The following is a 14,193-nucleotide window of genomic DNA, read 5'->3' as shown; positions in this document are numbered from 1 at the left end:
TTAGATAAACATGCATCGAAAAGCCCACACTTGTGACTGTGTATCTTTCCATACAGTTATATTGTTAACTGCCAGGAACTTATCTTCCTACGTGGTTTGCAGAGGGATAATCGTAGAGAATTCACTGCTCATCGTCTTCCATTTGAACAACCACAGAGTTGTCAGTTGTCAACCTGACGATCAAAACTACCAATTTGGCAAAATTATAGCACGAAAGAGGAACACAAGTCAACAGTGGTCACAATGAATCATGCCCTGAGCCTGGATTATAAGAGGTTGTAAAAGACAAGTCAGATAATCCACTAAGAATGTGCCACCTCTGATTACAGCTGTCACTCCTCAGCTGGGATCAATGTGTTGACAGATGAACCTGTTCTTAAAGGGGAATTACCAACAAATGTCAGCTTTCAAATGTATGAGTTTTACATTTGTGAATAATTACTACTTGCTATAAACTGAAAAAAAAAAATAAATAAATAAAACCCAAAAACCCCAAAAAGAAAAAACCCAATGCTTGTTCCACCCACTAATCTGTGATGTGTAACTGCTGGCTCCACATAAAATGATTTGAATGAGTAGAACAGCGACAGAGCTCAGGATGATTTTCAAGGCATAAAGGAGAATTTTCTGGATTGCAGTTGATAGACTTGCCACATCAAATGTTAGTCTAGCATTGCATGAATGTTATTAATTGCCAGTGGAGCAGCTTCTGACTGTCCATCTGTATAAACTCTTCAAAAGCTAGCTTGGAGTCTTTACTTTGCAAGAGCTGCTGAAGATTACAAAACATATGTGACATTTGTTAATTCTTAACTTGGTATCCCCATTTAAACATTGTGCAGCCCAAACTGTAGTCTCTCTCTCCGTCTCTCTCCCTGTCTTCAAACTCTCCATACCATCACATCGCGGCGACTCAGGCGACTTCAGAACCAAAATGGCACATATAAAAAGGACCTACTGTACTTGTAGACAACAGTAAAATGAGCACAAGGCTGCTTTAATCAGGTCCTCGCTACCACATCTAGTCTACCGACAACAATAACAGTTCAACAATATAAACAGGCTGTGGCCAATGCTGACACGCAGAGAGGGACAAGTTGAGTTTATTTTCTACATCCCAGGCTAAAGTGCTGGTCAAACAAATATAAACAAAGATCAAACCGTCTATCAAATCTAGTGACAAAAACACTTCCTTTTTTTTTTTTCTCCCTGACAGCATTAATCCTGTTATACTGTATAACATGCATATAGAGTTACCTCAACACAGTGGCACATATCTCTTACATGTACATTTCATCACATCCGTCCTCTGGGAGCATTGATTCTGACCTTTGAGCTCTTACTGGAAGCCACAATGGACAAAATTAAGGCTTCATCTAAAGGTCAGTGGTTATAAAACAGGTCAAGCTAATGGGGCTACGTTCTGTGCAGAACACCCGTAGATAAAGCGTTGTGTTGTCCCTGACAGGCAGTTTAAGTACACAAAAAAAAAAAAGCCTGGACTGCCTCACTGTGTGATTACAACAAATCACTGTGCCAGAGGTGGATCGGTAAAAAGCAGTTTAATAAGCCATTAGCTCTTTGGGCGAGCACTTCCCTTCCTCCACTGACTTTGTTGCAAAGATTTCTGCCTGGTCCGCGCAGAGCCATATGTGTGTGAGGACTAATGACTATGATTAGGGAAGCCTGGATTAGGTCTTGCTGTGGTTCATGACACATGCACACTGGCGAACAGACGCACACATACACACTGAAGGCGAGCACTGTTGTGTGTAAATTTGAAGGAAACCAAAAAAGCCAGAGAACCTAAACAAAGTTATGTACTACTGAATTAAAACTTGAAATACACGCAATGGATTTTCCACAAAATAGTGCTAAATGACACAGATTACATATACGACTGTAACCAGCTCATCACTCATGTTCATGGAGGAGCCCTCTGGGATAAACAAAATATCAACAACGTGGGTGTGCTCATTTAGCACTCAATCTGTGAGTGAGGACACATTTAGAATGGGAGGTTTTGTTCAACACTAAACAACTCTTATCCAAACAGCACTGGTATAAGTGTCCTTTGACCTGAAGCTAGCACAAGAGTGGTGCTATTAGTTCAAGCTTGTCCGACTTAAACAAAAGGAGCTTTTCTCAAAGATTTCCAGAGATCCAGAAAATCACAGTGTTAAAGCCACCCTGATGCCTCTGTACATTTTGTACTGGCTATTCTCCAAAGGCAATTTATTGTGAGAGAGTGCAGCTTTTTTTTTTCATTGCATAACATCTCTCATTACGGAAAAACAAAAGAGTATGGCAATAAGGGGGCTCCTCTTAGGGACATGTTGGTCTTTATGAACTGACAGCAGGGAAATGCTCAGCCCCCTAATACCCAGCAAGTGGAGGCCTTAAGAATACCACGCCATTTGTCTTTGAAAGACTAACGAATTATCTCCTGTGTGGAGCAGGAAAATCACCCAGTAATTCTGCACTCATAGGGCTACGAGGTAAGCCCTCCAGTCAGATAAAATTAGGCTCAAATGTCTGAACAAGTTACAGTAACAGTGACCACCTCGCCTAGAGGAAATAAATCAACTAGCCACGCGGGCAGTCTCTGAGGGAGACTAGAGAAGGGCAACAGGTGGCTGTCAACTTAGAGAGAGAGAGGGTCATCATCCACTTAGAGAGGAGCAGCAAGTCTGTCTGCCACTCCCCTAAGCTAAGTCAAGCACCAGCAGGAGGAGAGAATAAGGTAAAGCCAGTTCAGAGTAGTGTGTGGACAAGCTCCAGCCAAGTGAACACAAGTACGGCCATGTTCAGCACGTTACCTGTTACATCAGGCAAAAACTGGAAATGTCTTTTGGCAATCCAGTGTTATAAAATCAGGGAAAATCACCCAGCAATATTATTAACAACAGCAATTTAGCAGTGTTTGAAAAACCTGCTTATATAACATATGATAGGTTTAATGTATCAGTTACATAATTATAGTGTTGAGAGCATCAAAGAGAAATCCTCCTCACAATCAACATGTACAAACTAGACCTCATTTCTTGTGTGTCTCACCAACAGTTGAGCTGTCATGACAGAACAATCTCAATAAAAGATCCACTGGAGTTTTCAAACCTTTCCATTACACGTCATGCACCAGTAGGTAGAATAAATAACCAGAGACGACTATCAGAGATAGTTCTCAGATCACTGTGACTCCATTCAAGTGAAAAATGTCTGGGCCTTTGGTTGACTTCTACTGCACAAGAGAAAAACGAGCAAATTTAAAATCTGACAATTTACAACCTAATAGCTTTTCCAGGCAGTGGGTTATTTTTGCACTTGAAGCCTGTAAAGGAGGCACCGTGTGTCTCTGTGTGAGAACGTGTGCTTCTCCATGTCCTGCTACTGAACAACCATAGTGGCCTTTGTTAAGATTCCCTTTAAGTCTCTGGCAAATTACTTTACAAGAGCTTGTGTCCATTCCGTACATTTTACATGGATTAAACAAGGTAACAGAATAATTAACACCTATTTATAAGTTCCAGAAAGCGGTAGGGAAATTAAGCCTAAAACAAGCAGTTGAGCCAAAAACTGACTGAGTACATAGCACTTAGTAAAAGCTCTGCCTGTTAGCATCCTCAGTTTAATCGAAAGCCAACCTCTGATAAGCACGTTGTGTGTATATGTGTATGTCTGCACGCATGCCACGTGCATACATGTTTGCATATGTTTTCACTCAGCTCTTTGTGCTAGTTCCCTCACATTACTCAAAGACACCAGGAAGCCTAATAAAACAAAGTGACAGAACACAGTAACTCATAAAAAGTTTTCAGTCTCTGCTCTGTTCCAGTGCTCTGTTTGAGTGTTGTTGAAATGCTGTTAATTCTCACTCAAATTAAGATTCTAGGCTGTTTCCCAAAACTGCCACTGTGCAAGTTCAACAAGGACCTTACTAAAATAATCCACTGGTAATAGAGGCGATTAAAGCCCTTAGCTCTCTGGTGATAGAGACTGAGGAAGACAAACTGACCACCGTTGAGTGAAATGTGACAAATGCACAGTTTACAGTACAGTTTATTACTCACCAATGCAGGCGTGAACTCTGACTGATAGCTGTGTTCGAAGAATAATGCTGTGTTTCTTGCCTCTCCTGTAAAGAAAAAAAAAAAGAAAATGGAGGGAAAGAGAAATGTTATATGGACATTACGTAAATTATTTTTTGCAATTTATTTACTGTGATTATTTCAATTTGTGTGTGTGTGTGTGTTTGTGTGTGTATGTATAGGGGTAGTGCACACACAAACGCACGCACGCACGCACGCACGCACGCACGCACGCACACACAGACACACACACTGTATCAAGATAAAGAAACAGAATGTCTCTCTGAATCTAAGGCAGCCATCAATCTGCCAGAGGCTGACAAGTGCTGACAAGAAAATGTAGCTGAATGGCTACTGTTCAAAGGTGCAAAATGATCTTCAAGCTAAATTCTGTTTCAACAAATTATACCTTTCATTCTCATCTAGAAAACCTTCAATGTTTGCAGTTTGAGCACAACAGGGAACAGGTCACTGAGCAGAAATGGGGAAGAGGTCTCCGTAGGTGAAAATGAAGGATGGGAGCAAGTCAGAGGTCAACTCCGCCTCCTGTATTAATGGAGATATGCCAAGACCCTATCACTATCCTGTCAACTGCTTACAATGTCTGAATGACAATCCCAAACAAAGACGACAACAATGCACCTCAATTCCATTCAATTGTGAAAGTGAATGTGAGAGCAGTGTGTAGTTTGTAGCCATACAAAGGATAATTTGCCTTTTTAGAAGGCCAGTCTCTAATGTGTATTAAGTCTTTAGTCTGTAAAATTTGCTGTTTTAAAAGGATACGGCAAGTAGTGTCAACAAATCCTATAAAAAAACCAAAACCAACAAATGGGTATTTACATCAGTAGAGCAGTGTATGTGGGAGTGACCCAAAACAAACTACACTGCTCATGTTCATGGTATAGAAGGACCAAGTCATCTAGTGCGAGTGTGGCTCACTGATGTGTTTTTAATAGGCAGGAATCAGCCAAGTGTTTATCAGCCAGTCATAATTAAACATCTCTGCCCGTGTTTACATCCCAAAAAGTAAACAAACCTATAACAACATTAGGAAAGAATAATGACTCTGATTTAGTTTGTTTTTTTTATGTCATCTCAATTCATTTGACAGAGAAAGCACATTTCAATCCAGTGCTTTGAGTTTTGGTGCTGGGGCCACCCATTTGTTTACAATTGGACTCACAGATTGCGCCTTTAACCTCCCTGCTAGCTAAAGAAGCATACAAACAAACCCAGTAGACACAACTGTGAACAAGAGCTCAGCAGGTAGAGTTGCACAACACCCCCCCAATTCAGCTCTCTGACAAATGGGCTTTTATGCCGCCTGCACAAAGGCTGTGTGATTGTTCAGACTGGCGTAGCGCCAGCAACAGACTGTCACTGTCAGTGACAATCAGGCAGCAGTGGGTCTGACAGAGAGAGTAAAAGCCTATCAGCACAGAAGGCAGATCATACTACTGCCTCACCATAAACAAGCAGCATTACTACATAACTGCTTCACACATGCAGACAGACAGACAGACAGACAGACAGACAGACATACTGACATCTTTCCTGCCCCGACCAGTCAGTGGGAGACTGCGCTGACATGCACACAAGCAGATTACATGGCGGGGGAAGTCTGTATATGCTCACTCCTTATCAAATATATAATATCCAGCAACAAGCAGAGGTGACACAGGAGCAACATCTGTCATCATGGACCTTCAGTGGTGAGATGAGACGGCAAGCAGGAACTTAATCCTCTGTGATGCTGTTGAGGCAAATGGGAAACCAGAGCCATTTTGTCACGAACGTCTGCTTTCTCTCTGCTTCGCTGCAACAGTATCCCTGTGCTTAACCAAGACCTGAGGCTATGCAGGCCAACGTGCTCATTATCAAATTAAACAAACGTGCAAGGAATATAAGTGAGGTTTTCAGACCCCCCCTGACCAATTAAACGTGAAAATTGGACACTCCCACAGACAGTGCTGAAGGTGGAGCCCAAAGTTATAGAAATAACCATAACTGTAAAGAATGTCAGCCAAATAACAAATTGGCCACATATTGGGATATAATACCTACTGGATTCCTTGGTCCTCTTTTGGTCTTGTGTATTTCTGTGCCAGAATGTTGTGGTTTCTTCCACAGTGGTGGTACTGTATAATTAACTTCAACCAAGCTTCTATTAAATCTGATTCATCATGTGAAACATCATGTCTCTGAAATACCTCCGTTGCTATCATTTGAATAACCATGACTATTTTTTAATAATATCGTGAAATGAATGAACTTGACCATTACCTAAAACAATTACATCTTACTTACGTCTTACTTCCTGAGCATTCGCCAAAGCAACTTGTCAAAATTAGATTCATTTATAAAAAAAATTGAATGAAAACATATGGGCATTTTTATTCAGTCTGTACATGGAGAGGAGTGGACAATAAACCTTTTCTCAATAGTATGAATCTGATATTTATCACCAACACTTTGCCTATCAAATGTTACATACAGGAATGCAGCTGTGGATACTTTACAACTGTACCTGCCAATTATATACCCCACATTATTTTGTTGTACAGCACCCTCATAAAACTCTGTCTTAATCCTAATACCCAGAGCAGCAGCAACTGGACCAGTGGATGCCTGCCAGCTCCATCCTCTCTGGCTTTATCTAAGGCAGCATTACTGGCCCTGTTTATAAAACAACACAAAATGTGTACCCACAGAGAGTGAACACACATACCAGGACTACAGTAAAGCCAGTACTTCCCCTTGAAGACCAATTAATGCCAGACAATAAGGCCCCACAGAGGCCTACTGACTCAGCACTTACTGGTGAGCACCCCAGCTCAAGAGCCTCCTGCATCAGTATGTGTGGAGGGACCCGCAGTGCCCGAGTGAGCCAGGTGGGGTAAAGAGGCTGAAGAATGAGGCTAAGACTATCCACAGGGTAGATTTTCCTCCGAGGGGCTGCTTCACTAACCATTGACCAGGTCTCACACCCAGACATCCGCACACATACACACACACGCAACCAAATACACATACACACTGAACAATCAGCAAGCTGTTCTATTCTGTTAATAATACCCTTAAACTGCTCTGCAAACAGAGGGGACAACTGGTGTTTTATTTCCTTCCTTGAATTTTAAGCTGTACTGTGTTTGACAATTCCTCTGGTTCTTTTCAAATGCGCTTTTTCTCCTCAAATGAAAATCTTGTGTGCTGTGAGAGTCTACGACACAATGTCCAAGTGGGTCAGAAAAAAATGAAAATAATGAAAGCGGAGCTGTTCAACAGGAGATGAAAGGATATGATGAGAAACTTTGAATATTTGAGGCCTACAGAGCAAGAACAGTTGGTTTTTAATATGCTTGACTTCTAACTTGTTGTCGAACACATCAAGAACACGCAATAAAACTAAGAAAGGCATGTTCAGCACAAAAACTGTTGGCTTATGGATGTGTATTGTGTGTAACAGGGCAGTGAAGTTTCAGTGAAAGTGTCTTATTCAGTGCTGTGTGGCAGCTACACATTTCACATGCTGAATCAATTATGTCAGTCAATAACAGCAATTCACGTTATCTTCTAAAGACAAGCCAGGGAATATGTCCTTGAAGAATAACTTTATGCATCATCTGCCAATCACTGTCACATATTTGAGCAAAAACAACATCACGCCCAACACATAAGTCCTCACATGAGTTCAATACAACATTTTTCCAACAACATCAGACCCAAATTCCCCTGAAATGCTCCAAAAGAGCTCCCGCTCTTCAATCCATGTAATCCACGAAAATATTCAAGGGCTATAAATGTCTGTAAGCACATGTCAGGCCATCTGATCCTAACTATGCCCCCCCCCCACCCCCATACTCCATCTCGGCTTAGGGCTGCAAATGCAGGAAATTGTGTGTATGGGGTCAATCAATCTATCACAGCCAGAAACCTGAGTGACACACCGACTATACTTAAAACTATGCAGATATGTCTGAGCACATGTTTAGGGTGGATGGTCAGTTTATGACTTGAAGGGAGACTGTATCAGAGATGGGACAGGGGATTTATGAGTCACAATCTCCTATAGCTGAGCTTCATAACACAGTGTGGAAGTGATTATGGCCCTTAAGCTCCTGTGACATGGATATCTCCTGGCTCTGCAGCGCTCTGTCAGAGGATCATACTTTAATCTGATTGTAAAGACACTAGGTATGACACAGGCGCCTCAGGAATGTAACCTGCCATTAATATCAATTACAGATGGATTCAATGGCCAATGATCAGGAGAGCTCAGGCACTCGGGTAGTATATGAGTTTAGTACAATTCTTTTTCCAAAAGGAAGGTGGCTGGGCTGAAAGCAAAAATAATGAAAGCACCATTTTGAAGCTTGTTAACTAGAGTTAGTGTTGGGGTGTTACTTTGACATCAACTTGTAAAATTCAGGAAAAAAAACTGGGAAACACACAAATTATTTTCTGTAGGTTTAATGTTTTGGAGTTGGAGACTGCTGTTGACAGATCTTATGCAGTAAAAGGAGAGTGAAAACAAAAATAAAATGGAACAAGTAAAGGTGAAATGCCTCATCAGACCTTTTATTAGCTCAATAATCTTCAAATCAACAAGACTGAGCATTTGGGGGATGTAATCAGCACCCTAAAAAGCCAGCGAGCAGAACTGCCCTATTTTTACAAAATAATTGGCTAACCACCTTCACCTCCAGCCTCCTCAGACAACACTGTGTGGGTTTAATGACACACATCCATACCAGCCTGTGCCAGCTGGCACAACACAAGCCCTGGCAGGCTCGCTCTTCGACGAGAGAAGAAGTGGACCACTTTAACCTCACAGCTCTCAATAGCCTCCCATAAGCTCCTAACAATTTCAGATGGAACTGGGAAAGGACAGCTCACTCAACGTCCAATAGAAACACCAAGCCAGAGAGCAGCTTATGAATTCCAAGTTAGACAAATAAATCCATACAAGTTTGTGGTCCAGCCAACCAGGAACGCTCATGCCAACCTTTGGTTTGTGATCATCTAAAGTGGGCGGCACATGAATGATATATCAACATACTCCACAGTACATGAAAAAACATATGGAGTCAATAAAGTAACTGGCCTAAGAAAGTGTATGAAACTGAAATGAAACTAACACAATTATAAACCTTTCTCTTCTTCATCCAGGTCTAGGAGTTATGTCAAGACAAAGTCTCAATTAACTTTATATTACAGGGCAAACAATACAGCTAAATTAAAAGCTGAGGGTTGTATGGTAGGAGTGTACAATTGTAGTTTGGCCACTTCTAATGAGAGCACTGAGGTAACATTCAGTAGAGATGAGGGAGATTACTCATGAGACGTGTGTACACTTCATAAGTGGTTTAGATGACATCACTCCTGCCGCTCAGCCAGGGAGGCCAGGTATTTTAAGGGATGTGGATGGATGAATGCCAAGGAAACTGTGAGACATCTAGTTTGTTACAAAAATGGTCTTGGAAACGACTATACAAGTGATAAAAACATATCAAACTTCAATCAAAATAATCTGCCCTGGTTTAGTGAGATACGAGTTCAGACATTTGGTGACTGATTCACAGCGAAATAAGTGAATATGGTTTTCAATTGATAATTTTAATATTATCTTTTTTCCTCTAAACTCCCAAAGTTCTGAAAGGCTTTTGAAATGGAGAGTCCCTCAGGTGGGGTAAAGCTCGTCCCCTCTGCTCTTCAACAGACCAACCCACCTCCTGAGAGAGGCTTTTGGGCAGGAGAGCTCAATCAGCTGAGTCCCGGAAAAGGGATTATTTCACTAATTCATCCTGGAACAAAATGGGTGTCATTACGATTGAAATTGCTGTAATAGAATCAAATTAGGCAAAGGAATATAGCATGCAGGATATTAATACATATCCCCATGGCGGAGAATTTAAAGACTGTATCTTTTTCCTCTTATCTTGCCTGGATTTATATGTCTCTCTCTCTCTCTCCAAAAACAGTAATCACATTGTTCTGATTATGTCTGACTTGTTAAAGCAGAAAAATGTTTGGGGTGTTTTTAAAAGCCAGATTGTTGTAATCAAAAACTTTCAAGTCACTTACTCTTGAATAATACAATTTTATTTCTGGGTCACTGCATCTAATTTGACCACAACAACTTGAACAAACTATTTCTGGGGTCTAGAGAGTATCCACCTGCTAGACAGTGCCAGTCCCCCTTGTGTTTTCAGCTGCTCTGGCATCAATCCCAACGGCACCTTTTGATGTTCAAAGAATATACGACCAACTTTTTATGGAGGTATCTAAATTTATTTCAATTTGTTTAACTTCAGTGCAGTAATGGAGACTGTTTTTTTTTTCATTTCAGTATGTTGTGTGCATGTAATTGCTTTTAAAGTTTGGCAGTGGTGAGGACACGGAGAGAAACAGAGACACAGATGACGGTTATCTTACCCTCCTTCCTCCTGAAATCCCTCCAGCTCATCTCTCTGCTCTGCCAGGGTAGACTCCAAGTCCAGGTAGCTTCCATTATGGGACAGCTGAAGGGCACAGTCATCGGGCTAAACAAAGAGAAGACACAGTAAAACGTTGATTAGTCTACAACACTCATGTACGAAGAATGCTTGAACAGAAAGTAAGTAGATGTTTATGGCCATTTGGAGGCCTGGTTGTTTACAAAACACAACAACATTGCTCTTTTTATGGGTCAGTGGCCAAATGCACAGTGCCTTTAAGGTTTATGTCTAGTCCGCACCGGACCATAGAAAGTTATTTTATCTACTCCTGTCAGCGCTCTACAATGACGAGCTGTGCAAGGTTGGAGAGAAGTCATGCAGATTTGGAGCAGCTTGGCAGTCTGGTGCCTCTTATCTCCCTGCTCTCCTTGTCCGATAAACTATCATCACACGAGATGATTTTGCAGAGGAGGTATGATTTGTCTGGTCTTGAATGGTTGTCATCAGCTGACTCTGGTCAAGGAGATGAAGAATGAGCGTGTCTGTTCACTTGTCTGGTTGACCTCCAAATTGGAGATATTAACCTATTTATATTCAGGGGCTGTCAGCTCTGCAGGACAACGGCTCCAACAGTGAAGGAGAGGACAGGAAAACAAATACCATTACAGGAGGGCAAACATATGACTTAAGTGGAGAAAGCGGCACTGCTCTGCTCCATCAACAGTCAGGGTGTGTAAAACAACAACATACTGTACAGTCCACAAATATACTGAAGCCCATAAATTTGTCTTTTCTCGCCAGCCCACTTTGAGTGCTTTGCAGGGTAACAAAGATTACTATATACTACTATTTATTACTATTTACCCATCTAGAATCAGCAGCCTGCAAGACTTTTTGTCTCTTAAAAGACATGCAATACATGCAAACATATATGTTACTTTTAAAACCACGTGTTCATCAAATTATTATTATTGCCGGGGCTGATGCAGTTCAATTTGCTCCGACATATAACAGTGACTTAATTGAAAGTGGAGGAAAAAAGGGCTGGAAAAGACATTACGGGTCTGATGGCTTTGATCTGTTCAGCCACTCTGTTTGTATTACTGCACTAGAGCACACAAGGACTGTGTCATATTTGAGAGCTGAAACGGAACATGTGGTTGGTTAGGATAACTCTCACTGTCTCTCCAAATCTCTCTCTCTCTCTTTCTCTCTCTCTCTCTCTGAAATGCCTTGTTTGTTCTACATGCATAGTAAACCAGAAGATTATTGGAAATATAATAGTTGTACAGATACATGAGGCAAATGTGGTGAATATATGACAAAAACTTTAATTGCTCAAGAAATCCTATTGTTTCGAAGACAGTGACAAGTCTCATTTAAGGTTGTTGTTGATGTTCTTACAGTGAGGCAGACAGGGAGATTGAAAGAGACAGAGATAGAGAGAAAGGGAGACAAGTAGACAGAGCAGGAGCCAAACAAACAAAGCTGTACTGTACACAAACAGAGGGGGGAAGCAAGTGCTTCTCCAGATTACAGCACAGATTTTGGACTGACAGGGAATCCAGACATAACTATTCCTATGAACCGACATGCCTTTGGAAATAATGGGTGTCACAGTAATATGAAATGTAGTATGAAGGAGAAGACACACTAAATCACATATTTTGACCTGTGGCTAGGACCTACCTAACCTGTGACATACTAAACTACGGAAAAATTTCTACACTGGCTGTCTGTTTTTTCCCCACCTTCCCACCAGCAGTCTGCTTAATGTCTGAATCAAAAATATGCACTTTGTCAATTTAATGAAGAGTCCTTCTATATTTGTCTCTTTAAGGTGTTCACAGTGTCATCACTGCTTATTCTAACTCTGCATTACTACTTCTTCTTTTTCCCCTTTTTAGTCCAAATAAAATGCTGTTGCTCTTGCTGCTTCTGCGAGCAGAAAATATACCATTTACAATCCCAAGAAAATTCTGCAAGCATTGGGTACAATTATCATTTATCGTTCAATTTGTGAACGGTAATCAGATTTATTCTTTGAGTTCAGTTCACTATTTTGTTTTCTTTTTTAATCATTGCAGATTTTATAGCTCTTTAAATTATACTTTAAGCAGTGTTGAAGTTCATGGACTGGATAAAAGAGCAACTATACGCTACTTTCACAACCTGAAATAGACAAAACATTGGGCTGAATTTCCAGCTGTAACTAGTAATTAGCTAACTGTGAAACCAAGAAATGCATTTCCCCCACACAAGGCTTTGACTCACAGACCAAAAGCAAAAAAGGCAGAAAAGTCTGAGTGAAGTCTATGTGAAGTGAAAGTCTGTCTATTAATCAGCTCCCATTTGTACATCTATCTCATCCATGTATCAATACATCCATCCTCTAACCGGTGTCACTTCAGGTTCTCATTATATAATCAACCTGGACTACTGATTACATGTCTTTGCCCTGTATAACCAGGCCAGGTTGATGTACATAAATGGCCCTTAATCCAGGAACAGTGCTACGAGATTAGCAGTAGCAGAGGCTTCCTTAGCTGTCCCCCGCCCAGGACTTGAACCCACGGTGGCCCTGTGATGGCCAAGTCCAGAGAAGTAACCACAAGTGCTCTGCTCACACACTGAGGTCTGGCCTCTCCCTTCAACCACCATACTGTGGTCCACTGACCAGGCAGGCAGTTAAGGCAGAAAGGACTAAAAATAAACACCATGCAATTTCCAATTTAAAACTGCTATCTCACTCCAAATGTCTTTGTCTTCCACAAGGGAAAGACATCTGGAATGAGATAGCATATACTGTGTGCAACTTGCACATTTGAAACTCATAATAACCTAATAAGAACAACAACACTCTTGTGCATAGTTCTGTGCAAATGTTAACCCCGTGTAAGCCAACCTGTAAACTGCACCGGACTCCAAATCAAACAAGAGGAATTACACCAAGCCACTTTAAAAGCTTAGAGTTTGTTTGATAAAGGTGAGGATGGTATTTGCGGTGTTTCTCTGAAGGCAAGTAATTGAAAACACATTAAAACACACTTGATGCATGAAAGAGAAACCACAACAGTAATCTTAAATTCCTGTCAAGCATGTAGAGGATGAGTCCGTCCACAGATGCTGCATTCTTCTGCAAGGAGCCCTCTGCTGAGACAACCCTCCAAAATGCAGAGACCGGCAAAACCTCAACTCTGCATAACAATGTGTAAAAGAATTCAAAGGAGCTCTGACAGGCATGGAGGAGGAACCTGTATTTTACAGCATTTAACATAACTTCTCATTATGGGACTCTGTAATTTCTTAAGAAAAAATGCAGGAAAACAACCGGCCCAAAAATTGAAATTGGTAAAGTGAGAGTCCATTCTCCAAGACTTAGCCACATTTTCCCTCCCTTGATTTCTGCTTTGCAAACTGATGCAAGGCCTCAAGGCCACCGAGACACAAACTATAAAGCACTGACAGAGGAGAAAGCACATGAAGGTTTACTGATCTATTGATTTGTGCTGACAAAAACTGTAGATTTGGAATAACTCCAACAGATTTTGAAAAGCATGCACATTACGTCATCTGACAAGGACAATGTATTATTCATGACAAAATCAAATGGCTGAGTCAGGTAGTGGATGACTAGTTATACTTTCCATCGACAGTAGCAATAG

At 41.1% G+C, this 14,193-nt stretch overlaps 1 protein-coding gene across 3 annotated transcripts in view; it reads right to left on the bottom strand.

The window, feature by feature from the left end:
• The window catches only part of fhod3b (formin homology 2 domain containing 3b), an 86,687-nt gene that overhangs the window by 69,738 nt on the left and 2,756 nt on the right, over window positions 1-14,193 (bottom strand). For all 3 annotated transcript variants that reach the window (XM_056381441.1, XM_056381442.1, XM_056381443.1), the window contains exons 2-3: window positions 10,527-10,633; window positions 4,071-4,135 (exon numbers count right to left, since the gene is read on the bottom strand). In XM_056381441.1, the coding sequence (XP_056237416.1) occupies window positions 4,071-4,135; window positions 10,527-10,633 (172 nt within the window). The remainder of the gene's footprint in view (window positions 1-4,070; window positions 4,136-10,526; window positions 10,634-14,193) is intronic.

The sequence above is a fragment of the Seriola aureovittata genome, chromosome 7 (genome assembly GCF_021018895.1).
Source record: "Seriola aureovittata isolate HTS-2021-v1 ecotype China chromosome 7, ASM2101889v1, whole genome shotgun sequence".
In the NCBI taxonomy this organism is placed as follows: Eukaryota; Metazoa; Chordata; class Actinopteri; order Carangiformes; family Carangidae; genus Seriola; species Seriola aureovittata.
This window is presented reverse-complemented; position numbering and strand designations above follow the sequence as displayed.